We start from the raw sequence: 27,744 nt of genomic DNA, 5'->3' as shown, positions 1-27,744 counted from the left end.
GCTAGAATCACTGAGAAATAATAGCACGAGGTGTCCCGCCGACCCCAGGACTGAGTCTGGATGTGGCTAAGTAAGTTATTGGCCATGTGACCTTGTGCCAGTCCCTGAACCCTCACAGATCGCTGACATCGTAGTCACGCCTCTGTCGCGGCATCGTGACCACTGGAGTTGTATGGTAAAGCAAGCTCGCGCCGCTTGGCCCGCGATAAATTCTCTTGCAAGCGTAGACAGGTAAATGAAAAGAGACGGGCTTCCGACATCGGGTATGTCTGCCGTTTTTGTCTGGTCTGTGGAATAGGCTCTTAAGATGGAGGCGAAGACAGAGCGAGCAGAGCAGGAGATGGAAGTCTCGCTCCCCGGCGAGGTGGGCAAAACCGGCCCCAGGTGACCACGGAGTCGTCAGGATTCAGGACTCGGTGGTGAGGGAGGGAGTTAAACCGGCTGCGGCCGGGAGAACAGTGTCCCTAGACAGTGCCTCACGTTTTCGAGAGCGAGATGGCGAAAGCCTCGGGGGGGCAGGTGGCGAGGCTCCACGCGGTGGCTACACACCGGGCGAGGGTGTCTGTGGAGGCGAAAGGCGACTTGGAGAAACCGATTTTCTTTAAATGGAGAAATCAGTTTTATGAAAGCAGATTTCGGCAGAATCAAGGGAAAATCTAAATCCAAAAAAAAAGCTGGTCGGCTCTTAAACACTATGAATAAAAGTAAACTAAGCAACGACCTTGGGGAAAAAAAAAAGGGAAATGTAAAAAGGTTGATAGTTAAATGAGGACATGAAGGCCACCAAGCGCTGTGTCTGACTAGTCATAGACTGCAAAAAAGTGTGAAAAGTTTGATAACGATAGAGTCAGAAAAAGCCTAGATCAGAAATTGAATGCAACTTTGAGATACAGATAGATAGAAAAGCGACCCGGTCTTCGGCGAAGCTTGACACAGGAGTCAAAACATGAGTTATCCTTTCATTAACTGAGAAGGAAATCAAGCAGCACACTGCTTTTAAAAATCAGGGATTTGGTGACTCCTTTTTTTTTGTTCAATGTGGCAGAAAGAAGCTAACTGGGATCGGGGAGAAGGGGGAAGACGTTCTCTAGCTCGGCCTGGCGCACGCCCCCGGCGCCGGGCCCCACTGCAGCCAGCGCCTCTCCCTCGCCTGGCCAGTGTGAACCCTTCATCGCTAAGCGATCCTGCTAACTCACCTGTTCCTGCGAGTCCCGTTCCCATAATGCTTTCCCTAGCTGAGCACAGAAGTGCTTGTCGATCCTGCCGAACTAAGCAATGGAAGCTAAGCTTCAAAGATCACCTTCAAAGATCACTTCAGCGACACGAGCCAAGATCTATCTATGCAGATACACACTCGCCTCAAAAGCACTGGCGTTTTTTTTTTTTTTTTTTTGAGGCCAGAAAGACGAAACTGACACAAAAATCTAGTTTTCTGGCTTAGGTCATTCCCATTGTGAAACCTGTAACTCAAAAATCTTTTGGGTGGAGTTATTAAAAATCTGAGTTATAGGACATAAGCAGAAAGCTTAGATTCTCTCCTTTTGCATAGACGATATAAACACTTGAAAATATTTCCTGGGGTTCAGATCATTTCGAAGCAGTTTTTACTGATATGTGTGTGTGTGTGTATACACACATGTATGTATGTATGTATGTGTGTATATATATGTGTATATATGTATATAGACATAATTTATTTTTTTTCCATTTTGTGGGCCCCAGGAATTTTCATTAGAATTTTTTATGCTTTTATATGTCACTCTTCCCTTGAACATTTCTAAACAGTTGCTATCCAAACAGTTAAAACCTAGGTTTTCAAAAACTTGTAGTAATGGTGATGTGGATTCTGTATGGTGCACTTTTTAGTACAAAGTAAGCTAGGCGACTGTGTTATGGCTAAAAAAAATTAATAGGGATCGGCAAAGCGAGGACAGAGACCACCACGCACTCTCCTCTCGCTTACCTAGCTACCATCCGGTCTGTCTTATCAGATACCGAGAAATCTATGTAATATCTTGATAGACAACAGTTAGGTTCCCAAGTTAGGGGCAATCTGTGCGATTTCTGAGCTTACTGTTATAAATAAACTACAGCTCTTCACAGCCTGCAACACCTTCTTTATCTTACGGAAGAATCAAAGCGATTCGAGTATGTAGGTTTGTCCTGCAGTCCTCGATGGATAATCACTGTCACGATCGAGTCGCCAGTGAGTGAGCGGGAGGGGGGGGTCTGTTTATGCGAGGCTCGCGCATCACAGCTTTAGGATGACGTGGACAATTTGAGCTCGTCTTTAGCAAACACGGGACCGGTCGCGTAAGGGTAGACGCCTCTCGAACGGAGCTCGCGGCGCGGATAGTTACCCATATTTCTGTCTTCCCGTTGTTCTTCCGGCACCGCTCGGCCAGGGAGCACAGCTCGACCGTGGTCTCGGAGATCAGGTCCACGTTCTTGCCCTTCACGATGATCTGCATCACCCGCCCCTTGTTGATGTGGGCGTCGAACGTGCTGTCCCAGGGCGGGTACATGGTCGGCTTCTTCTGGATGTACATCTGTCCACTCTCTGGGGACACAGAGATACGTCCTCGTTACTCCGTTAGCCGGCTCTGGGAAGGACGTCCGGTTCCGCGTGGCCGTGGCGCCCAGGCCGTCTGCTCTGTGGGACAGGTAATGAGTTCTGTCGGGAAGACAGAAGCAGCCCACGAAGCAATTTGGGACGGCTCAAGGGTCTGCAGGCAAGGGGCTGGACCAACAGGGGAAAGTCAGTCTCGACGCCTCAGGCAACGGAAACCCGGCAAGGCCGCCCTTTCCTGTCCCGCACCTGCTTCCCCTTGGGCGTGGCCACCTGGGCGATGCCCAGAGGCGACGGATGGCTTGCTGCACTCGGCAGGGGAGCGTGCCCCAGGCCCACACTTCACGCCTCTGACCCTCGTCTGCCTTTTGGGATGCCCCTTCAGGACGCCTGGGCCCGGGGCCGACCCACTTCACTAACGTCTGATACAACAAATAGTACAGAACTGCCACGTGGCCATCCGAAAGACACAGCGGTGAAAGCCAGGGGTTTCAACGCGTACCCCTTTAAAAACCTATTCAAATGTTTTCCATTTGACGTAAATACACGAAGGAGTGAAACCTGTACAACGTAATGAGCCCTTCTTCCCTTCTCCGATTCTCAGCGGAGGGAACGTTTGACATGCACCATGCGCCCTCGGCAAACGCTGGCGAGTGCTCAGAGAGGCGGTGGCCCCCCGCGGGGCGTCTGCCCTGCCGGTGGGGGAGGAGCAGGCGGGGGGCTTGGAGACGGGGCGACAAGCCGCGCGGGCCGGAGGAGGGCGTTCGAGGGCAGCCTCCCCAGAGCCGCCGGGGGCCTGGGACCGCGTTCTCCAGCGGGACGCAGCAGCGCTGTCTGTGGCTCCGCGCCCCGCCGCACTTCCGTAGCGTCTGCTCTCCGATCGTTCCAGAAGCGGACGGCGCGGCTGTGCATGAGCGTTCGCGTCCGGCGAGGAGGACCACAGCACGCGGTGGTGTCCACGCCCGCCGGGGCACGGACGTCCGTCCCCATGGCCGGCCACGCTTCACGCATTGGGTCGCGGGTTCGTAGTCACCTATGAAAAGGACCGGGACGCTGGGCCCGGTCGACGGCGGGTGTCCCCACGTTCTAAGGCTCCCGGACCCACAGCACCGTGTCCCGTCGGTCCCTGAGTCGACTCACCGTGGAAAGTGCAGCCTCGCACCCCAAGGCGCAGCGTGTTGAGCGATCATGTGCCGAGAGGTGGGGGTTGTTTTTTTCTTTTTCAGAACAAAATCAAAACGAGATCAAAACCCGAAATCTCCAAACTCCCCAGGCTAACCTTTTGGAAAAACGGTCTTTTCCGATGTGCTCTCGATCCACGTGGATGATCAGGCCAAGTTCAAAGGCAAGGCCAAAAGAAGAAAAAAAATGAATGAAAGGCTCCCGGGAGGCAAATGTCAGGGAAAGCCGAGGCCGTGAAGGGAACGAGAGCCAGGGGACCGTTAAGTCCAAGGCGGCTTTGAAAACGTCCGACATTTTACACTTCAAAGGTTTCCGTGACATTTGGAAGGTTTCAGATGGGGGTGGCGAGAGCAGCTCTCACGTCTACGTACACAGGAGAGAGACCAGGGCGGGCGGGCCGGCGGTCGGGGCGGTTCTGAGCGCGCCTCAGCCGTGACCGGTCGCTGGTGGGCTGAGGTCGACCGTGCGGCCAAGACTTTCTTGGGCGGGGGCCCCCAGCACGGGAGGCCGGAGGCCGCCCCGGTCCCCCTCGCGTTTGCGAGTGTCGGCCCTGAGAGGCCCCTCAGCACCACCCGGGACCCCAGGGCACACGCCGCGGCCGCTTCCTGCTCCTTGCCTGTCTTCCTCCGCCAGGACAGACGCTCTGGAGCAGCGGTCCCCAGCCTCTGTGGCCCCAGGGACCGGCGTCCTGTGAGCGCCTCCGGCCCGAGGATCCGAGGTGGGGAGCGGCTGCAGATACCCGCGGGGATTCACTCTCCCTCCGCTCACCTCCTGCTGTGCGGCCTCGGTCCTAACAGGCCCCGGAGAATACCCGGCCTGGCCCGGGGCTTGGGGACCCTGCTCTAGAGGGGGGGCGCTTGTCTCAGCGTGCAGCAGGTGCACCAGACGCGCCCTGTGCAAGCGCCGGGTGACCCCGCCTGTCGTTGCCGCCGGCCTGGCGGGGTCGCCGCGCTCTCTACCGGCTTGGCTAGGACGAGGAAGGTAGGGAGGGGACCAGGGACGGCGGGGCGGGGGGAGCTGGGAAGAACCTGGGCCGTGAACTCCCTTCTGCCTTTCCACGGGGGCAGGGGAAGGAGCGTGGGAGCCGGGTGAAGGCAGAATAAGATTACTTCAACGGAATGATCTAAACCCACACGAGGCGTCTCGGAAGACCGTCACGGCTCCCCCCAACCTCCGTGATTCTGCAAAACGTGATAATTCCTGCACATCCAGGGGCTTCGTGGACGCGGAAGCAGGTTTTCTGAGATCCGGAGGCTAATGGCTAACGAATTATCCGTCGCCTACTCCGCGGAGCCGGCCTCGGCGCCGGCGCGAAGGCCGTGCGGGCCGCATCCGTCACGACCAGTGCGGCCCGCGCTCCGCTTGGCTCCGTGGGGTCCTTGTCCCCGTGAGCGCCTCGCGGGCCGTGTGCAGACCCGGCTCTGCGTCTTCCTTCCCGCTCCGTTCCCTCCATGCGTGCGTGCGGGAACGCGGCGCTTCGAGGTGGCATGCGAGGTGGGTGACCTGGTCTGCTTCGCGGCGACCACCGCAGGGGGAGGGGAGGGGCACGAGCGTCCCCAACGTCGGCTTCCTGCACCGCACACTCGGGGCGGAGCCGGCGGCCCCCGGTGTGTGGCGGGACCCCCGCCCCCGCCCCCGCCCCCCCCCCGAAAGGCCCACTCGAGCTCACCCGACTCGACGTACTCTTTGACGAGCACGGCGCAGTAGGGGTTGACGGCCTCGCCCTGGCAGGGCTGGCAGGACCCGCAGTCGAAGTTGGACAGGCCGATCCGGAGAAACGGGGACATGGTCGCGCCCTGCAGGGTGACGAAAGGCAAGTGCTATCAGGGGCGGTAAAGCGTGTCATTTGTGGCACCCCACCCCCGCTGAGCCGGCGCTTGTCCCTGACGGCCAGGGCTCCAGGCCCCCCCCCCCCCCCCCCCGCGCCCCTGGACGAGACGCTCCCCTGGCCCCTACCGCGGAAGACGCCGCGGGGCCGGCCCAGACCGCAGACCGCCTTGCCGAGGACGGACTCTCAGAAGCCTGCGGTGCTGGGCCCCGTCGGTGAGGCCTGCAGCCCACGCCTGATTTAACGGGGTCGTTTAATAGTCACAGACAGGGGCCGACACTTTCTGACAGCTTATTTCTTCTATTATTCAAGTAGGTGCCCAGGAAAGCAACCCGCAGTCATAAGAAAATGAGTTTATGAAGACCAAATCTATTTTAAGTCACATCCGTTAAATATGACACCACAGAATTCTTACATGGGCTATTTATGCGCGTGATGGACTTGGCTCTGGGCATTTAGCAGCTGATCCCTTTTGGCTTCAGACATTTCAGAAAGGTTGCATCCTTCACAGACGTGTGTGTGTGTGTGTGTGTGTACACGCACACATATATGTATACGTACATATATATACCTAAAACAAGCCCTTGAACATCATGAACTATTTGAAAAACTCTAAATTACTGGCCACCAGATAATAGTGCTTCAGTGTGTACGGGTAAACAAAGTCCTTCATAAAAGCCAGTTAACTAATAATTACGCTAATTTCTTGGAGTTAGAGGTGAAAGTCATCACGGCGTCTGCTACCGATGGTCAGGGTTCCAGTCCAATGGTCAGCTGCCGGCCCTTCCTTTCCTCCTTTACTGTGGCCTCCACCTACCTCCACAAACACCCTTTTTTTTCTCTCTCTCTCTTTAAAGTGCTTTTTCCTGAGGCCGTGTGACTCTGAAACTGCAGCCAGGTGCTCAGTGCAGAAGTTACTTCCTTGCCCCTCCCTCTTCTTGCATCGCCAGGCTTCCCAAAGCCGGCCAAAGGTGACAGAAACAAGGCGTTATCTTTCTTACCTGCCTTTTGCAAAGGAAGGAAGAGACTCAGGATAACAGGGAAGGATCTGGCTGGCGAATCAGCGGCGGGGCGGGAAATCTCGGTTGTAATCGTGAATCTGGCAGGGTGGGAACTCCGCCGGTCCCGCGGGTGCAAAGGGTCTCGGGGTGTGTTCTGGACCTACGGAGAGACAGAGTAGGGGCCCTTGACAATGGCTGTCACTTCCTGGGATTCAGGAAGTCCCGGCCACCACCACCACTACCCCCCCCACCCCCCCACCCCCGTTTAGCAGGTCTGCCTAAGGGAGATGGGTATGGAATCCTCATAATTTGTTGGGTGTTCTTCGTCTCTAAAACACATTCTGTAGAAGTCGCCCCATCCAGTTAGCAGCTGGGTGACATCCAGATTTATCTTTAGGAGACCCTTTATCTACTCTGAGCTTAGAGTTCTCTGGAGAAACTGTTTTGAGGCCTCCCATCCCCTTTCCAGGCCCACACAGGTCTTTGGGACCAAACATATTTCTCCAGTGACCGGGGGAAATCATCCAGAACTGTCCTCGTTGGCCACGTGCGGTCCTTTGGAAGATTTCCTCCATACGAGTCAAGGAGGTGATTCTTGTTCGAGCCTGGAGGGACCTTTGACTCTCCTGAGTTACAAGCACTGGCTTTCAGGGAGGGACATGCCCCACCGTTTCCAGGCTGGCTGCAGGCGGGGGTGACAGCAGCACAGCACACACCCGTGAGAAGCCACCCGGGGCTACGGGCACCTCTGGGGTACGCGGGGTTTCTGTGCAGCGGGAGGAGGGGTGCGGCGAACGCCTCTGCCCCCTGCAGGGACTCGCGGCCGGGTCCCCTTGCCACGTCACCGGACGAGCTTGCCCCGCCCCCTCCCCCACGAGCACCTCCCCGACAGCCAGCCCACTGCCTCCGTTTCTAAAGGTCTGGCCACAGCGACACAATCCGACGGCGTGACCTTTAGCAGACGGGACTGGCATTTGTGCGCTTAACCTCACACGTGGTGAAACAGAGCCTCAAGTTCAGGCATGTGTTTTTAAGGCCAGAGGCAGCACGTTATTTCTGAGCTACTCAGAATCATTCCCCGTCCCGGGACAGGAATGTGATCCTTACGAAAAAACGAAGAAACCACACAGAATTGGGACGCCTCCTCACAGTGCCACCAATAAAAGCAAGTCACCGTGGCTTTCGATGTCTTTTCTCTGGCCTTTTGGTGTGTTTCGCTTTACGTGCTGAGCTCCCGCATGCGTGTGGGACTCTGCGGAGCCCGTAACTCTGCCCTACAAGCAGTGTGCACGCTGCCACACCGTCTCTGCCCGCGACCTTTGAACCCTGGCCTGGCCTTCTTTTGAGGGAGGCAGCCTTGTACTGAGGGCTTCCGGTTTCACACGCGGACCCTTCCCAACTTTTCCACGCTAGAAATAATGCTGTGGTCAGCATCCGCGTGCAATGTTTTAAAAAAAAATTAGGAACACCATATCTGGCTAGACCAGGAGAGTACTATACTATTACCAGAATCCAACGATATTAGTGCTCGTAAGGCCTCGGATATTTTAAAAAGCAGTGGAGCGTAAAGGCAAAGACGCGAGGGGGTGTGCCGACGGTCAGCGAGACGGCGAGACATCGCGCTGCGGACATGATGAGCCGCATGCAAACCTGCGTCGATAAACACCGCTTACGACCCGAGTGAGTAAGCGGGGAGGACGCTAACTATGCAACAGCCAGAAAACATAGTTGCAACTAGTTACCTGGAAAGAACGTTCAGCCTATGAGCAATTTGAAACAATGTAAAAGGAGACAAGATACTACGTAATTAAGTAATTGCATTTATACAAAAAGGCAACGTGAAGTGGGCACAAAGTATCAGCGGTTCCGATGGTTGGGGGTGGGGGGTCAGGGTGTGGCTGCAAAGGGGGTAGCACGGGCAAGTTTTGGGGGAAAATCAAACTCTTCTGTAGCCTGATCGTGACGGTGGTCAGAGAAATCTAAATGAACAGAATTATACACCAAAAACGAAGGGCAGTTTAACATATGATAATTTAAAAACCAAATTAAAAAATATATATTTTGTCGTTTTAAGGCATGGATTATAAACCTCGAGATTATACAGATAAAATACAGAGAATATACATTAGGAAACTAGGAATTCGTATAATCAAATATGAAATTTACATCTAAAGTAATCAAGAGTAGCCTCGATTTACTAAGGGGAAATAGAGCCTTAAAAAACGAACGACTTTTACTCTGCGGTATTGAAGCTCTTTTGAAAGTTTGTACTTCGGTGCCGATGGCTGAGAAAAAAAAATAACATCAGAATCCGATAATGCGTGTTTTGAGGATCTATTACTATTCAAGGCTTAACTTAAACCGGAGTCACGGAAGTAGTGACAACATTTAAATCGTGGCTTCGAAATGTTCCCGACTGTGCCCAGGAGGTTTGGAGTGGGGATTCACACACTCCTCTCGAGCACACGTGTGTGTGCGTGCGTGTGTGTGTGTGTGTGCGTGTCTCGAGAGCCGAGGCGTGTGGCAGGCACAGCTGCGTGGAAGCGTTTGCAGGCCGGCTTTCTGTGCCCGGGGCCAGTGCCAGGAGGGAGCGTGAGTCCCCCGCGCGCTAAACTAGAAAGGGCAATTGTCTGTGCACGAAGGCACACGCGTGGGGGGGCGTCGCCCAGACCCCGCCCCGGCTCTCTGTGGCGTGGAAGTCCCGCAACGTCCTTTGTTTACAGCAAACGAGGCCGTGTAGGACTGACCGGCCGGGCCAGGCCCCCCTCGTCTGAGCCGCGAAACCACACGGCGCAGAGGGCCCCGTTTCCACACCCTGCTCCCCCAGAAGGTTGACGTTAGCAAAACGTAAGACGACCGACAGATAGCCCGGGGGGCGAAAGCTGCGTGGCAGCTCACTTCACGGACGAGGAGCAGGCCTGCGGGCGCCACGCAAAGGGTCCACCTGACGGGTGAGTGCCGTCCGCCCGGCCGAAGGAGGCCGAGGGCAAGAGCAGGCGTTTCACAGGAGAAATGTTACAAAAGGCCGGTAAACCAGGAAAAGGCGCCATTTCACTAGAAATGAGGGAAGTGTCGGGTTAGCGGTTCCATAGGCCCTCCTCTGCAATGCCCCAATTCAAAGAGCTCTGAACACAGGGGAAAAAACACAACTAATTTATTCTGTCGTACGCACTAGTATCTTAGCGAAATCTGACGTGGGCTTTTTATGGCTGTCGATCGCTCTCGGTACAGCCCTTGACGCCCTCCCCGCAGCATGCAGCTCGCGGGGGGCGCTTTGTGACATTCAGGGTACAACTTTATCACCCTCACGAAGTGCGAATTTCGCAACAGACGTGGCCACGAGGTTTGGGTGAGGAGCCTGGAGAACCCTTTCTCCACGGGAATGTTACTGAGATGATGAGTCCCGCGTGCACGCCCTTCCAGTGCCGGATGGAAGCGAGAAGCCGCCTGCAGCGGGGGGCAGCCGTGGGCTGGGCGCCGCCCCCCAGGGCGCCCTGTGCGGAGTGGGAGGGGCGTCTTCCTTCCTACCGAGTGGTGAGGCGGCGGGCCCTCTCCCGGCTCCCGGTGCCCCAGAGGCTGCCAAGGCCAAGGGCGGTGAGAGGTCAGCACGGGGAACGACCCCTGGGAGGGGCGGGGGATCCGAGCGCCCCAGATGCCTCGGGGCGGGGGGGTGGCCCTCAGGCGACACCGAGCCCGGAGGGTGCCAGGTAGGGGTGGGGAGAGGGACCCGGGGGCAGGTGAGCGAGGAGGGTGCGCGAGGGGCCCCTTCCGCAGGCACGCGAGGTTCCTGGCCCTCCCGCCACGTTCTCTTTAATGACATCCGACTGCGTTACGGGGAGCCCTCTGTCAAGACACCTTTGGGTTCCCACCGAGTGCGCCGTGGCTGGTCTTGCCGGCAGAGACATGACGAGGAGAAGGTGTTATTCATCCAGCGTCTTCTCTGGCGAAAGACGCTTTTGCCCCCATAACGAAGCCACGTGGAGCCGGGGCCGGGAGGCCAAGGTCAAGGCCGCCCCTGTCTGCTTCCTCGTCCACCTGCCCCACGGCTCCTGCTCTGCCGAACGAACTGGCACGAAGGTTTCCTCTTCTGCTTGGGTTCAGGAGGTCTCGAGGCTAGAGGGGAACCCCGCGGCCAGCTGCCCTCTCCCTCCTCCCATGGGGCCCTAGGAAATGTCGCGGCTGGAAGTCAGCATTCCCCCCAGGGGTGGGGGCGCACGGCCCTCGCACGCCTGGCAGGGAGGCAGCCGGCTCCCGCCGCTGACCTTTCAAGTGGACCCTCAGCCCCGCACTCGGCACACTCACGTCCTGCTGTGCTCAAGTTTAAAAAGGAAGTTGGAAAAAGCCACGCAGCTGGGGCCGGGGCGTCTGAGCTTGCTGTCGGCGTGGGGCGCCCCCCGGCCCTGCCGGCTGGGCCCGCTCCGGCTCCCTTCCCCCTCCAAGGGCACGGGAGGGCCCACCCCCACGGGGAGAGGGGCGGGGGGGGGTGGAGTGAGCACCGGCCCGTCTCGACGAAACTCACCAAGCGCACGCTCAGAACAGGAGTCCGCACATCACCCTGAAGCCAACAGCAAGCACCTTCTGCCACCCTTATCTATCAGAGAGAAACTAACCGCTGTTTTGTGGTCACATCAGAAAAGCAAACCACACCTCCAGGCACCGAAACCCCTGCTCCCCGATGAGGTGGACTCGCCCCCAGCAAAGCAGACTTAGCGCCAAGGCCCCGAGGCCCGGCTGGCAGGAGCCGGGATGAATGCCGGTGGGGGGGCCCCTGGGGGTTCGCGCTCTGTTTCCACGCATGCCCCCCACCCCGTCACTCATTCTTCCAGGGTGTCTTTCCGGGTGGAGTGACCGTGACCTCGCTCGACTGACGCTTCGCGTGGGCAGCTGTCAGGCCTGCAGGCCACAGACGCGGCGGGACGGGGCGTATCGTCTCCAGCCGGGCGCCACTAAGAGGGTCCCGCGTTTTCAGACCGTTCGCATGCGGCTTCCAAGACTGCGAGCCACTCCCCCCTCAGGCGAGGCCAGCGGATGACGTCACCCGTCTGTCCTCCTACGGCGAATGGAAACGTCCTTGATTCAGTCCACCCCCCTCCCCCCCGCCCCCGTCCCCGCGTGGTGGATCGCGACGCGCCCCGGGGACGCACGCCGTGGGGCGGGTTGTGCTAAGTACCAAACCCAGCCGGTCTCAAGTCTTCGGCGGATGTGCCCGCGTGTGCCAGTTGCAGATTTTTATAACGGAAACGTGAGTTAGAAAGACGATTAGCCACCACCGACTGAGCACCTCCCGGTCGTCTTCTAACCCACCTAGAAAACGCCCACAGCAGCTTCGCAAGGTCACGGCTGTGCCCTCACTTTACAGACGGAGAAGCCGGGCACAGAGGTTAAACATCGCGCCCAGCGGTTTGCAACTGAAAAGGGGAGGCCGAGCATCTGGGGCCCCGCACGCCGGCCCCCGGCCCCCGCTTGCAAAGGCGGCTGCTCCCTCCTGGACAGCCCGTCTCTAACTGTTTAAATGACTCTCCGTGCCCCCGAATTAACGAAACAGACCTGAAACGGTGCGACTCTCCTCAAATATCACCGGCTTTGCTTACAATTTGTCCGAACGACAGAGAGGCCACCATATTCCGTGCGTTTGGGGACGCAGGCGAGACGGCCACCACGTCAGCCCTGTGTCCATGTCACGCAGACCCGAGGGGCTTCTGCACCCCCCGGCCCTGCACCCCCCGGCCCTGCAAAGGGCGACGGTGTCGTTCGCATAGTGCTATGTCCCACCTTTATTTTTAGACAGAGCCCTGGCGCTGTGAGGCACCCCCCAGATTCCTTCACGCTCCGGGTTCAGTGGAGCACGAACGAAGCCTCCCTAGGCGCTCTGGTTGACTCTGGGGGTGGCCTCAAGCGCTCAGAGGCCTGTTCTTTAAGGACAATGACACACTTGCCTTCGGCCAGCTGGAAAAAGCGGTATTATTTGTTGTGTTTGGTGCCTGATAAAATATCCACGGACTTTCACCGGTTGGGTTTTTTCCTAAGAGCTGATTAAAGAAGTGGACGCGGCGTGATTTTCTGCAGAACGAATGTGTGTCGTTGCTCAGTGCGGACAGGCGGGAGTCGCTGAACGGACCGTGGGGTTTTGAAAAGCTTGCACCCTCCCGAACGCGTTCGTGTTAAAGATAAAAGAAGTCCTCGAGGCAAACGGCTTTCATGTTACATTACTATCTTTCGGGTCGCGCTTGAGAGAGATTTGGGGAAAACGGCGATTTCAGGATCAAAAGGGAATGCAAATTGTTGTCACAGAAATTTACCAACGGGCAAAGCCAATCTGATGGAAGTTAGACGGTTCGTCACAGAGTTGGCGTGGGGTTTGACTCCTGCCCGTTCACGTGCGCTCTGCGAAGCTCACGATGGCCTTGCGCGTCCACCAGCATCGACATCGCCCGAGGCTCTTTGTCAGGTTCGCCCCTCTAAGTCCCCCGCCACGCGGCCAGCCGCGGTGCCCATCGGCCCATTTCAATGATGCAGCGACCACAGGATGCACCGGTAGCAGCAGGGACTTGTGCTCTCATTAATCCCACAGTGATGACCCCTCCTCGATTTCGGCCGGAGGACGATTACAGATCAAGAGGAACGAGAACTGGGACTTTGCTGGTGGTTCGCGTCGTCCGGGTCGTCCTCGGGATCTGACGACCAGCCTTCTCGCTCACCCAAGCCGTTAGGGATCGGGTCTCATGGCGGGTTACATCAGCCTCGTTTTCCTGAGTGACGGGGATCTTTTATTTTCCTTCTGTTATGACGTCCTGTGTCTTAAGCAGGGAGGACGTATCGGGAGGAATGAAACAGGAAATGTTTATATAGCTGGGACCCTGAGAGCCCCTCTCTGGGTTACTCAGTGAGGACATCGTTCAATTCGATTAAACACAGTAATTGCTGCACACGCACTAATACGCGAATGAGGAAGGCATATTTCTGGCACCTGGTTCTCATGAAATTTTGGCTCTAGAAAGGGGAGGGAAGGAAACGAAGTCAGGACCCACCATGCTGTCTGGCATTTGTCAGGGCCTTGCTAAGTCCTCACGGCGGCCTTTGAAGAACGGGCGGCCGTTCACGGAGGAGGCCCCTGAGATCTGGACAGGCGAGAGTAAGGGACCAGCTTCTCCCGCGGGCGACGGCACGGATGAACCGCGAGGACGTGGTGCCGAGCGAAGTAAGCCCGTCCCAGAGGGACCGATTTTCTGCGATTCCCCTTCGATGAGGAACCTGGAGCCGCCACGTTTGCAGAGGCAGGAGGTGGAATGCACAGCCGCCCCCCCGGGCCGGGAGGAGGGCGGGGCAGCCGCCGGTCAGCAGGTGCCGGGCGGCGGGGCGCGAAGACGAAAAGCTTCTGGAGGCGGCCGGTGGGGATGGTTAAGATCACGAAGTTTATGCTCTGCACATTTTACCACAATCAAAAAAAAAAAAAAAAAAGAGTTAAATCGTCCAAGGACGCACAGCTAGGAGCCCACGAAGAACTGAGCTCAGAGATGGCAAACGTCACATTCCAGGCCTTAGTCTTCATTTTTCAAAACGCTTACAGCGCCTGGTCTTCCTAGGCGGTCTCCCATCCATGTACCAACCAGGCCCGACCCTGCTGAGCTTCCGAGCTCAGCCGAGGTCGGGCACGGTCCGGGCAGCGTGGCCGCAGACCCAGGCCTCTGTCTGACGGTGCAGTACGGAGCCTGACGTTTATTGTTTTCGTTACCTGCTGTCTGTTTTTACGTATCAGTTAATAGCAAAGCCTTTCAAACCAAAGGGCAGTGAAAACGGGGTGGCAGTGAGGGCAGGGTAGGGGGGTCAGGACCGCCTCACCCTCGCCCCACCCGGGCGTGGCCTCGAAGCGCCTCTTCCGACAGCACGAGACGGGGCTGTCGCGAGGAAGTTCAGGGCTTGCTGTGAGGACCGTAGGTAGAGCGTCGGGAAGCCAGAGTGACAGGTGCTCGGAGACGACGTTATACTTGATTCCTGCGTCATTCGGCTCAGCTCCATCGAAAAAATCGTACGGCCCCCTCCACCCCTTCATCCGTCCATGCATGCATTCACTGTCTCGTGCTGGGCCAGCCCCATGCGAAGCTCCGTTATAGGCACGCGTGAGCAGCCGTCTGTTACTGATCCCTGTCTTCCGAAGGCCTGAGCGAACACCTCTGAAAAATTAAGTAGCAGTCCATGGACTAGATGAACAGTGGACTGTAGGTGGTCTACAAAGGACGTGCACTGCGGTCCTCCGGGCAGGGGGGTTGCAGGTGGCTCAGGGTGGCCCCTGGCGGTATCGGGGAGAGAGCGGGACCCGCCCGGGCACCCTCCAGGGGGTGCCTCAGAAGTCCTTCGGGCAGGATGCAGGTGGGCGGGAGGGGCCGGAGGGGCACAGCACTCAGTGAGAGCCGATGTCGGAGGCTGGGCAGAAGCAGGCGGTCAGCTCGGTTAATCAGATATAGCTTATGTATTATTTTCATGATTACCGGAGTCACAGCAAGGAATCCGAAAATCTCTAGCTTAGAAAAAAAAAATCTTGTGATGACTATGTTTTGTTTTGTTATGTTTTGTTTTTACTATGGTAAAAACACACAACAAAATTTAGCCTTTTGTAACCATTTTTAAGCGTGGAGTTTTGTGGTATTAAGTATATATATTGCTGTGTAACGATCTCCAGGACTTTTCATTATGCAAAACTGAAACTCTGTACTCATCAAACAATAATTCCCCACTTTTGCCTTCCAGCAGCCCCATTCTATTTTCTGTTTCTCTGATTTTGGCTACTTTTGATACCTCGTGTAAGGGAAATCAACCAGTATTTAACTTAATATCCTCAAGGTTCACCAATGTTATAGTATATGTCAGAATTTCTTTTTAACTCCGAATAATATTCCATCGTATGTTTAGCCACATTTTGTTTATCCATTCATCCATCGATAGATATTTGGTTTGTTTCCACCTATCGGCTATTGTGAGTAATGCTGCCGTGAACGTAAGTGTGCAAAGATCTCTTCGAGACACTGTTTTCAGTTCTTCTGGGTATATACCCACTACCGGACTGCCGGATCGTGCCATGATTCTATTTTAAACTTATTCGTTTTCCACAGCGACTGCACCATTTTACATTCCCACCGACCATGCACAAAAACTTAATTTGCTTTTTTCATAGCAGCCACACCCTAGTGGGTGTGAGGTGATATACATCTCAAGTAGTATTCATTTGCATTTTCCTGATGGTTAGCGATGTCGAACATCTTTTCATACACCTCTTGCCCGTCTGTATGTCATCTTTGCAGAAATCTCTATTCAAGTTCTTCGCCCACTTTTTAAAGTGCTTTTGTTGTTGTCGAGTTGTATATAGCTATTAGCTTTTAAATTGTATTACGAAACTTTTCAGGCATACGAAAATACTTTGAAGAATAACCGAATGGACATCCTTGTACTTACAACCCAACCTAAAAAAAGAACACTTAACGGACATAAGTGTTCATTTCATGTTCCTAGTACCCGCCAACTGACTTACTATCCAGACTGCGAGATTTATTACTGCTGCCATTTTTATACATGAAATTCTCTGCCTGTCTGTCTGTTTATCTTATATGTAGACTATCTTACCGGCTTTAAAACTCACTGTGAGTCATTGTTTAAATTCTTATGCAACCGTGTAAGAAACGTGAGATTTATTCCCATTGATATGAGTGGTCTTGATTTACTCACTTCCCTGGCTCTGTAGCAGTGGCTCCTAAATTTTTTGGTCTTAGGATCCCTTCATCTTCTTACGCATGACTGAGGAAGACAGAAAACTTTGGCTCATGTGGATTAAATCTACCACCCTTTGCCGCGCCAGAAAATAACACTGAGAAGATTTGGAAACAATTCTTTATTCATTAAAAAGAACAATAAAAACCCGTTATGCGTCCTATGTTAACATAAATGCCCTTATTTTATGGTAAATAATAATATTTTCCAAAGCAAAAAGAAAATGACGAGAACAATGGCGCTCGAGCTGTTTGCAGGGCGCTTTAGCGTCGGCGTGACGGGCAGCCGGGCACTCGGCCCGCTGCCGGCCTCACGTGCGGTGTCCGGAAAACTCCACCGCACGGAACGACAGCGGAACAGTAAAGAAGGCTCTAGACGTTCCATGACGTTCTGACCCGAGGCCTCCCCGAGTCCGGACCCCACTTTGCGAACTACCGCTCCCTAGTATTCCATGGAAATAAATACGGGACAGTTTTTTAATTTGTTTTCCGCCGATGGCCAATTTCCCTCATTCTTCAGCGTTACTTCAACCACCCGTGTGCAGAATTCGTCTGTGTGGCCTCGGGCAGCAACTTTACCTCTCTGGGCTCGATGTCCTCTCTGCGAAATGTGAATATTTCAGGACCGCGTGGACGGAAACACGCGACCTTTAAGAAGACATCGTGTCGTCAGGATACGGGGTCACGCAAAGCAACCAAGGCCAGTTGGTGCCGGAGTCTGAAGGGCTTTCTCTGAAGAGAGGAGTCTGTGGCCCTGAGCTGGGGGGTCGGGGCCCTGGGGTGGGACGAGGGGACAGAGGCTGGGGAGAGAAACGGAATGGACAGCAGCCCCCTGTTGGTCAGCAGGGCGTGAGGACGGCGGCCGGCGCCAGGGCCCGGGGTCGCCGTGGCTGCCGACATCTCCGCCGAGAGCTGACATTTAGAGGGCCGCCCGGTATCGTGACAGGAAGGGACACAGCTCACACATCCCCACTACGCAAGCTCTGCCAGCTCTCTCCCCGGAAAACGAAAATGAAAGTCGCACTTAGAAGATGATTGTGATAGCAGACGCTCCTCCCAACATGTCTCCTCTGACATTTTACTGTTACTGGGAAGAAAAATGATTTCCATGAAAGATGACCTAGTCCAGTGCGATGGTGACTCGTGTGAATCTCCTCATGAGAAGTAAGGATCTGCTTGTGTTCCCTTTAAGGGACATTAGAGCAGAGTGGTTACTTGTTTGCATAGCTTAGCTGTGAAACCTCTCGTCCTTCTAAACGGTGCATATACAAAGTATCTTAAAGAACGTCTATTTCAGGCTATATAAATTCAGATAAGTAGAATTTCAGGGGTTTCGAAGGCTGCATCCAGTCCGATTATATGAGTCACTTTGATTCGATGCATTGCTTTAAGGGTAAGGCCATATGCCAGTTTCAGCGATGGGCAGTGGGCACCACACGGCGGATGAGCAATGGGGTTTATAAACCCTTCTAGCAGGAATGACGACCCTCTCGTGACTTCCTTTCTCCTCATTTTCTGGATCACGTCTTTAAAGCCACAAACACCATGAGCCCCCTAGAACAGGCAGAGGGGCCCACAATGCCACTCGGGGTCGGTGCGCCCGCGGGAGTGGCCCGGGCCCCCGCCCACCGCCGCGCCGGTCTCGCCCAGGGGGCGCCGCAATGCCGCCTGCTAGGTGCGGCGGTCCCTTCGCGGCCTTCTTCCTTGGTGTGTGACGTACACGGCGGCCGCCCCTCCCCCGTCTCTGGTCACTGCTCGGCCCCGTCTTTCGGTTCAGCTTTCTTTGCCTAAATAAATACGGCCCACGTCCAGGTTCCGACCTGCCTCCTTTCTGGCCCATCTCGCCCACGCCAGTGGCTGCGGGGCCTCTACTTAGTGATGCCCTCAGCAAGGACTTTGTCCTCGAACTGGACGCCTGCACTTTCCCTCAGTGCTATACCTTCAGCTACCTACTGGGACCTCTCCGAGGGGCGTCCTGCCAGCACCTGGGGCACAGCCAGCACAAAGGTGAAGTCCACCTGTCCCTCGTCGCCGCGGCCTCTTCTCCTTCCCGGCTCGCTCAGTGGAATTACCGTCTACTGACCATGCTGGGTTCTTTACATTCAACCTTGCAACAAGCCCATGGATTTCTGTCTCCGTATATCTCTCATTCTCGATCCCTGCTCTTCAGCCTTTCGGCTCGAGAGCTTCAGAGGTTTCCTCTAGACGACTGCGGTGAACCCCGAGTCGGTGCCGACCCCTTGCCTTTGCACGCCGCCTCTTCCTCCTCTGCGTCAGACGCAAGAGCTGCCCTTCACGTCGGAAAACACGAAGCAGCTTCTCTCTGCCTCAGGTATGAAGTCCGCATGATCTCTTCATTATGGACACACGTCAAGGTGTAGGTATGGATTACACAAGGCATTTAAAAATGTGTTGGTTTCTTAGAGTGTGTTCTTGTCAATCGTCGTGAGTTTGTTTAAAAGAACCTTAACCAAAACAAATCTTCCCACACACGACTATAAAGATGAAAACAGACATGTAATGCTAATGAAAAAAAAACGGCTTAGCAAACGCACAGAGGGGCATGTGCAGAAACCCACAACCGATTTGACTTGCAAAACCACAGCTTTAGCTCAACTAAAGTAAAGATGACTTAGATAAAACACAGCCAGAAAACTGAGATGAAGGATATGGGGTAAATAACTTGAGCTGATGGTTTAACAGTAAATATCGTGGGTATAACACGAACGCCCCGGAGACTGCCGAGGGCCAGGAAGCTGGTGGGCAGCCTCCACGGAGCCCCTGGGAGCATGCCGTCCTTAGGGGGTCGCCTGCCTGCTGGGGTATCATCACCTCTTGGACCATGTCCTTTTTAGTCGTGGGGATATGGTCACCTTGATACAGGCAGAGAAATGAGATTTTTTAGGTTGAAGTTGGATGTTTGAAGTTGACATGGAAGAGCACTGGTGTCTGTTAAGGTTGATTTAGGGCCAGAGCTAAAAAGTGGGTGCCAGAGGCTTTCGGTGTGGTCTTTCCTGACTCCGCCACCAACCGGCTGTGACACCCCGTACATCCTGCTCAGCGCCCTCTGGGCTCGTTTCCTTCTGCCCATTTCAGCAGGAGGCGATGCAAAGTCCAAGACTCTTAAGGAAAGGCGCAGACCCTTATTCCTCATGGGAATCCGAGTGGTCAGCGGTCAGAGGCCATGCATTTAGCAGCCGGCACTTACCGAGTGCCTACTAAGCGCCCGGCACGCGCTAGCGAGGGGGCGTGCCCGTGCGGCGGGCCGTGTCCCCAGCGTGTCCCCGAGGGGGTGCGAAGGCAGGCGCCGCGGTTGTCTGGGACGAGGCGCGGAACACGCCTTTCCCGCACCGCCCGACGACGTGCCCAGCCCCCGGCTGCCCGGTCCAGGCGACGTCACGGCGGCGAGGACGCGGCAGGCCCTTCCCGCCGCCTCCCTCGCCGTGAAAGGGGAGCGTTTCGTGGCGTCAGCGCAGGCAGGTCGCAGAGAGAGACCCGCCGCTCCAGCTCCTCCCTCTCTTCGCTGTTACGTCGCAGCACCTGCCATGGGCTGAAGGACCTCATTTACTTGCTGCTTTTTTTTTTTTTTTTTAATTATCTGTATCCTTAGTAGAAAGTAGGCTTCACGAGGGCAGGGACCCTGGCCCTTTTTCTCCGCTGTTCTTGAAACACCCGGATCCGTCACTGACCAACGAGCAATTAAGTGCCTGACATCGATCCCGCCTGCCCCGTCATAAAAACACCCCTTCTCGCTAGGTGGCTGCCTCGCCCCTCTCCCGAGTGAAGGAAGCCACAGCGGTGCTTGCATTTTTAGGGTCGTGTTCCTTAAACTTCCGCCGGCAGGATTTCCGGTGCCGGGATAGGGTGACGCAAGGACTTCCTGGCAGCGAGATGGATGGAGGGCGTTTTGCGATCGGGGGGGAAGGCGCCTTCCAAAGGCGGTCACCCTCCGATCTGCTGGGGAGAGTATGCCGGGGAAAGGAAATGCTGTGTGCTGTCCTGGTTGCGACAGGTTCGTCCTTTCCTCTAGGTCTGAGTCCACAAATCCTCTAATAGTGCAGGCCGTGGGACGGCCATCTGTCGGGGTCCTCGAGGGACAGAGGGAGGAGGTCAAAATGGAAGCCATGCTAGCACAGCTGCTCCGCGTCCACCCCCCGGATGATGAACCGTGGCTATGCTGTGCCTCGGCGATTATTATTATTTTCCTATTTACTCATTTTCAGGGCGAAGGGTTACATATTCGATCAATTGCTCAACCTCTGAAAACTGTCCTTTGGCTCAAATATGAAGCGTTCCATTTGTATTGGTGATTTGATTTTGCAAACCAACCCAAAAATAATAACGTCTAGATGGCTTGAAATTATTCTTCAGGAAAAATTGGCAAAAGAAATGTTTTCTTGAGTATGGATGTCTCTTTGAACTTTCTGGAATCTCGTGCTTCAGACACTTGTCAAATAATAATTAATAATAGACATAAAAAAGGATGAGGAACTTAGCACGAATCTCGTTAGTGATTCGGATGTGAGAACACACTGACTAAAAAGCAAGTTACGCAGTTACATCCGGCGCACACCGACAGCCGGTTTACCTCACGATGCAACGCTATATTCGTCTTTTAATTTCCAGGACAACCCCGCCAGGTTCAAGTTCAGACTTCAAAGTTGTTGCTAAGGAATGTTAATCTGGCTCCTGTCTCACTCGTTTTGAATTTTAACTTGCTCTTTGCGAGTTACAGCAGTGTGTGTGTGTGTGTGTGTGTGTGTGTGTGTGCGCGCGCGCGCGCCCATGTCCATCCTTATAGGACAGAATTCGCCACTTTCAATTTGTGTAGTGTATCGTTAAATATAGCATGAAACACAGAAAGACTGACGAAAGAAGAATACGGATGTCAGAGGAGAGCTCGAGAGGGGCGTAAAGAGGATCTGAGGTGAATAAAAGACCGGGGGAGTGAACTGGGATTCTCAAACACGTTTTCCAAGTTTACTTAACATGCGTTTTTCCTTTACGGTGTTGTGGGCGTGGAGGACAGTGGGCAGAAAGGCAACGCAGAGCGGTGACTCCGGTTCTGATGTCCGGCTTTCCTGGAGAGGAAGAACGCCGGGAGCTAGGAAGTAGGAGTCACGGCGGACGGTCAAGGTCGAGGAAGAAAAGACGCCGCAGGAACTTGGGAGTGACACGGTCAGCGGTCAGTGGTCAGCGGCGGGAGCCAAAGCGAAGCACTTAGCCTGTCCCCTCCCCCTCCTTTGTTTCCCCCGAGGGGCAGAAACTTCGAGGCTTCCACGCAGTTTTCCGGCCTTTTTAAAGTCCCTCTGAATGCCTGGAAGAGTCTGCAGGCTGCCCAGGGCGCCCGGGCCCACCCTCTGGGGCCGGGAGCAGATGCCCTAGAAGGATCCAGAAAAGCGGCCTGCGTCCAAGCGGGGCTTCCGGCTCGATGTGCGAAGCCGAACCCGAGTGAGCATTTTCTCTGTCACTGAAATGAGTGATTTTGTTTTGCACAGCGAAACAAAGAAACACGGCCCCGACCGTAACTGAGATCTGGAGAGGGAAGAGTGTCAAAACTCACTTCTTAGAATGAATACCTATGTCGAGCAGCATTAAAAGAGAGAGAGAGAGAGAGAGAGAGAGAGAGAGAGAGAGAGAGAGAGAGAGAGAGAGAGAGAGAGAGAGAGAGAGAGAGTCGATACACGCAGGGTATCGCCAGGATCCGGCTTAGCCAGGGAGCGCGCCGACGTGGACTAAAGCATCCGACCCTGCGCTTCCTTCAGTGGCTCCGCGACTCTGAACGAGCTGCTCAGCGCCCTCATCAGTTAGATGAGGACGATAACCGGACCGACCCGAAATGGGTTAATGGGTGTCAGACGATCGGAGCAGCCCCTGGTCCGCAGAAAAAGCTCGGTATCCGTCGCCGTCACGAGGACTCAGTCTCGACACCCGGCGGAGTCCGGAGAACGATGGCCGTGCTTTCTTCCTCCGGTCTTTCGTAGGAAAAAGCGTCTGTCCTGACCGTCTCGCCCTTCGCAGCTGTGTTGTCACGAGAAGGCCGCGGCATGGGCTCTCTCGAGGCGGGTGTCCCCCGTCGGGGCTTAGCCGCCGCCCGCCTCTGCCCGGTCACGCCGTCACCCCCGTTCCTCGCCGCCGGAGTCAAGCTCATCCCAGTCAGCTGCGCTTGCATGGTATTCGGTTGCTTTGGCTCCGGAGTGAAGACACTCAACCCAGTGAAACAAGCGGCCTCTTGGGTACGGGGGGACAGTCCCGCGGTGCTCCCCAGGGGCAGCAGCGCCCCTGCACCTGGCCCTGCTTCTCTCCTGCCCTCTGAGGCTGGGCGGCCAGGCACCCTGAGAGCGCGCGGCGTCTGGAGGCGGGAGGCTGTGTCGTCTTTGGGTTCCGGCTTGTCCCCTCCAGGGCTCTGCTTTCCCCGGAGCCGCCAGACGCCGCGTGGACGGGGCGGGCATCTCGTCTCCTCGTCTCCTCGCCGTTTCTCCGTTCTGGCCCACGCCGCACGCCCCCACCGCCTCTCCCGTCCCATTCGACGAGCTCTCCCTCGGGCCGCGCTCGCTTCCTGTCGTCCGTCGAGCTCGCGCCTCCTTTCTCCGCACTGTCTGAAGTCTGGCGCCGGCCACGCTGGCCGCGTCATGCAGCTCGCCCTCCTCTTCGTCACCCCGCCTTCTTCCTGTTTGGGGGTTCTCTGCGCTTCCGTCCCGGGCACTCCATCGCCCTGTCATCTGCCTGCACGAAGCTGACATTCAGGAAGTGTTTCCTGAGCACCTGTGTGTGGGGCGGTGCTACCGGCGGAGCAGGCCAGAGAGGGGGAGACGCGGATCCCGGCCCTCCGGGGGCTCGCGGTGTGGCGGGGGCAGGAAGGGGACTGTCGCCTCTGCTTGGTACAGAGTGAGGGGGCCGCACAGGGTAGGGGGGTGATGTCTGAGGGCTCCACAAAGTGGGGGCTCGGATGGAGCAAAGTGCATCGCAAGCCCGTGGTCCCACACAGAGCCGTGCGCAGGGCTTTGGACTTGGGAGGCCGGAGAGGCAGTCGGGGACATACGGGGACAGACCCGCCAGCCACGTGCAGGGCCTGGATTTTGTTGTGCAGGTGACATGGAACGACCCGACAGTGCTTAGATTGGGGAGGAGCCGGCAGTCAGACGTCTGTTGAGTCAGCACCTTCTGTCCGCAGAGAGAGGACAGGGCGAGGAGCACGGCTAGAAAACAAACTCGAGGGCCCCCGTGACCTGGGATCACAGCCACAGCCTGAACGTTTGTGCTAGAGAGGCCGGGATTCCAACGGCGGCTACGAGGGCACGTGCCTCCCTCGGCGGGCCGGCAGTGCCCCCCGCGGGTGCAGGCCGCTGCCCTCCCCGTGAGCTCGGCTGGCCCGAGATGCGCTCCGGTCAGCAGCACGCGACAGAGCTGACATGCCGTGACGTCCCTGTTTGGGCCTGAGGACATCCGGGCTTTTGTCTTTATGTCACTCTTAGGATCTAATCGCCACGAGAAGAAGCCCGAGGCGGCCGCGCAGAGAATGAGAGGGGACGTGGGGAGGCCACATACCCGCCAGCACCACATCCGTGAGCGACCCCGCCTCAGAGCTAAGCGCAACCCCACGAGAGGCCCCAGGGGCCACCGCGAGCGGCAGAGTCAACCCGAATTCCCGATCCGCAGGATCGTGACCAAAGGAACAGTGGTGTCGTTTTAAGCCGCCAAGTTTTGGGGGGCAGTCTGTTAAGAGCGTTTCACACGCAAAGCAACGCTCTGGGTCACACGAATTGGCGGTGACAGCCCTGGGTCGCTGTCAACACGAGCCCAGTCGTGTGTCACCTCGATTGCTACCAAACCGCAGTGCGAGCCTGTGTCACACTCCACCGATTAGCATGCAGGGTTTTTTTTTTTTTTTTTTTTTTTTTAAAAAGGGGTTCTTAGGAAATGTAATCCTCTGAGTCTGTCTTGCGAAAGGCTGAGAAAACGTGGTGTGAGGATTAAAATTCTCTGGAGCTCAGTCTGAACTTTCCCATTGTGGCGGTTTTTGGACAAACGACCTCACAAGCGCATGTTTCGCTCCGCAGAGCTGCGGGCCGGCGGGGGGGGGGGGGGTGGCGGGTCGGGCGGGGTCGTGACGGTTTGCGTTCTCTGCTGCGTGGCTCAGCGTCTTGCGACGGGACAGGGCGTGAAAGAATCGTGCGCTCTTTCTCTAGGTCTAGCTATCGAGACCCCGGAGTCAAGGCTCTTTCTCCCTGAGAAAATACCTATTATGGTTTCCAGGAGACAATGGAATTTTACATGTTTAAATGCACATGTGTTCTCTGTGCTCTGGACACTTGTCTAGTCTGTTCTCTGAAGACGAGAGGCTGTTCTTTCATTTTTTGTGACATCGTGAGATTGAGCTCTCCTTCATTCATTTCTAAAATTGTGTGCTAATTTGGGTTTAGGACTACTGGCAACTTTGTTTTTTTTTTGTCAAGTAAGTTGCATTTCTTTTGTTTCAGTAAGTAACGAAAAGCGTTTTCCTCTCGCTCAGAGGCCTTACTAAAGGGTGCTTAGTCACGGAACTCAAGTGCACTATAAACACTAACAAATCTCCGTGCCCAGGAACCAGGAAAGGGTGCCAGCAGTAAGCCGCGGAGGGAGGGAGGGCACAGTGCCTTGTGCTGGCCGCGGGCAAACACTTAAGCTGCCTTTGCTGCGGAATCCGGAATTATGCGAGTCATTTCTGACGGGATTATTTCATCAACATTAAAAGGGTTTTATACAACTCCAGGGTTGGATCCATTATGTAAGCAAGGGGCGGAGTAACACAAGTTCCTCCTAAGACAGAGTCAATTTACGGCTCCTGTTAATGTCACCCCTTCTGCACAGCCCGACTGTGTCCTGAAAGAAACACACGGCGGTTTGCTTTAATCGTCGCATGCTAATGCCGAAGAATCGAGACTTTTCCAGAGGAGAGAAGAGTCCGTCTGGCTGTTATGCGTCGGCATCTTATCTTCCAGAACGAAGTCAGCGTTCTGAGAAAACCTGGCGGCCACGACGATCCTGAGTCACCGCGGCCACCAGCGCAGTCGAAGGACCCGCCTCGCTGTTATCACGGCGTGACATTTTGATATTGCGAAATCGAGCGTGTTGGTAGTCGAATGGCTTCGGTGGTTGGCGAAGGGTTACACGTCAGCATCCGTCTGCCCAGGGGCCGACCGCCGCCCGGGGTCCTTAACCTTTCTTCAGCCCCGTACACCCCAGGAATTCAAAAAGGAGACCCCCCCAAACCGGTACAAAGTAACAGGTTCCTGAGGGGTCCTGGACACCCCTTCATCCAAGTTGCTCATCCTGTGCTCAATATGGCAAAACTGGAGTGGGGACCTCGGTCTCTGGGCCCCCAAGTCCACTCTGCCTTCGCCGCGGGGCCGCTCTGAGACTGGCACGGCCCCCGGGGAGCAGGACAAGGTGCGGGGGTGATGCCACGAGCTCTACCGCCCCCCTCCAGGCTCTTCCCCTGAAAGGGACAGTCTAATCTGGGTTCTCGCTACCCTCGCGTGCCAGCTCCCATGTTTCCTGATGCCCCCAGGGAGACTGGAGAGCAAGGGGTAGAGAGGCGGGACTTCAACCCGCGGAGGAGGAAGCCGCGGTTGATGACGTACAGGGACTGGCTTCACAGGAGTCGCCGCGGCACTCGGCCCTACAGACCGCCCCCGGCCCAGCCCTCATCTCGCCCTGAGCACGCGGACCCAAACTGGAGCGCTCAGAGCGCTGAACACGGATGCTTAGGCCTGGAAGGTGCCGGTCGCACTCAGAACCCTTCACGTTGGTGACTGGGGGAAACTCAGGACATCCCCTGAGGCCGAGGGCGTTCCTGAGCTTCCTCACAACCTCCGGCTGAGCTACGGGCCAGGAGAGAAGGAAAGGAGGGACACAGAGGGCCTGCCACGCGCCCTCCGGAGGCGACGGTAACCGAGACAAAGTGCCTTTACCGAGCCCCGGCGGCGAGCCACACGGGAACCCAAGTCCCCAGAGACGCGGGACAGCGTGAGAGGCCGGGCAGACAGACACACGACACACGGGAAAGCGGCCACACAAAGGCCGTCGCTGGGATTTATTGTTAATCCCCTTTAAAAGATTATGTTTTTTCTCCTCTTTGGTTTCTTAGTTTTTGTTACCGACCTTTGAGTGCGTCCCCTGAATCCTCTACTACTCTTTATTTTTAAAACATTTTTCTTTGAACGCTTTCAATTATTTTATCTTTGGCACGCTTTTATCATCCTGATTTTCCAGCCTAGTCTTTACTTCTTACCTGTTTTACTCTTGTCTGCTTTAATGAGTTTTCAGAGGATTACGATTTTGTTCTGAAGGGTCCTTGAAGTCTTTTGCTATTTCATTAATTTTTTTTTACCTCTTTTATCCTTTAATGATTTCTTTTTATTAAAATGATTTTTGAGTTCTCAGTATATCTACACTGAATGTCTGCCTGTTCCTGAAGCTCAGGAACGCCCTCGGCCTCAGGGGATGTCCCGAGTTTCCCCCAGTCACCAGCGTGAAGGGTTCTGAGTGCGACCGACACCTTCCAGGCCTAAGCATCCGTGTTCAGCGCTCTGAGCACTCCGGTTTGGGTCCGCGTGCTCAGGGCGAGTTTGAGGGCTGGACCAGGGGCAGTCTGTAGGGCCGAGTGCCGTGGCGACTCCTGTGAAGCCGGTCCCTGTATGTTGTCAACCGCAGCTTCCTCCTTCTGCTTATAGGCTATGTCAGAATATTTTTAAATGACCTTTTATCTCCTCATCACCCTTAGCTTCGTCTTTTCCGCTAATTTTATCATTGGCCTTACGCTCTTCGGAGCGAGAAACGGAGGGCGACAGAGGGAGAAAATCGCCCCACGGATGGGGAGATGGTGTTTCGCCCTCGTAGCGCGTTGCTGCTTTGCATTTTAACATGTTTCCTGTGACCTTCGACTCTGGCGTCCTGGTAGCATCTGTCTGGATAATTCCAGAGGACCCCGGGCCAACGCTTCCCAGGACAACGGTGACGATACTGGTGCAAACGGACATTTGCAGGGCGAGACCGGCAAGCTCTTCGTTCGCTCGGCGCACGGTTCCCTAGACATTACAGGCTCGGACGCGTGCAGCTCATTTGTTCGGTCCGTTAATATTTACTGAGCACCTACTGTGCGTCAGGTGTGGCGCCAGACGCCAGGGACTCAGCAGAGAACGAGAGCGTGGCTTCTGCCCTCGCAGAGTTTGTGACCCGCTGGGCACATCGAGAAGCAAGCAGATGACGGCCCCGTGTCCTACGTGCCGTGGCGGCTGGTGGGGACCGTTGGTCACCGTAGGCCGCACCTGGTGCCAAGCACTTTGCAGAGACGGTCTCTTACGCGCTTCAAGAATGTGTGGGATGAAACAAAACCTTAATTCGAGGGTCAGGGAGGGCTTCCCG

The 27,744-nt window shown here is 55.5% G+C and overlaps 1 protein-coding gene across 3 annotated transcripts in view; it reads right to left on the bottom strand.

The window, feature by feature from the left end:
• Positions 1–27,744, bottom strand: part of PRKCQ (protein kinase C theta) — a 67,666-nt gene that overhangs the window by 34,553 nt on the left and 5,369 nt on the right. The window contains exons 2-4 of one of the 3 annotated variants that reach the window (XM_036228199.1): positions 6,581–6,740; positions 5,421–5,547; positions 2,361–2,560 (exon numbers count right to left, since the gene is read on the bottom strand). In XM_036228199.1, coding sequence (XP_036084092.1) covers positions 2,361–2,560; positions 5,421–5,538 — 318 coding nt within the window. In that variant the 5' untranslated portion in view covers positions 5,539–5,547; positions 6,581–6,740. The remainder of the gene's footprint in view (positions 1–2,360; positions 2,561–5,420; positions 5,548–6,580; positions 6,741–27,744) is intronic. The other 2 variants (XM_036228201.1, XM_036228200.1) reach the window with 2 other exon arrangements.

This window comes from Rousettus aegyptiacus, unplaced genomic scaffold, assembly GCF_014176215.1.
Source record: "Rousettus aegyptiacus isolate mRouAeg1 unplaced genomic scaffold, mRouAeg1.p scaffold_m13_p_10, whole genome shotgun sequence".
NCBI lineage: Eukaryota > Metazoa > Chordata > Mammalia > Chiroptera > Pteropodidae > Rousettus > Rousettus aegyptiacus.
Note: the sequence above shows the minus strand (reverse complement) of the source record. Positions and strands in the feature narration are given on the sequence as shown.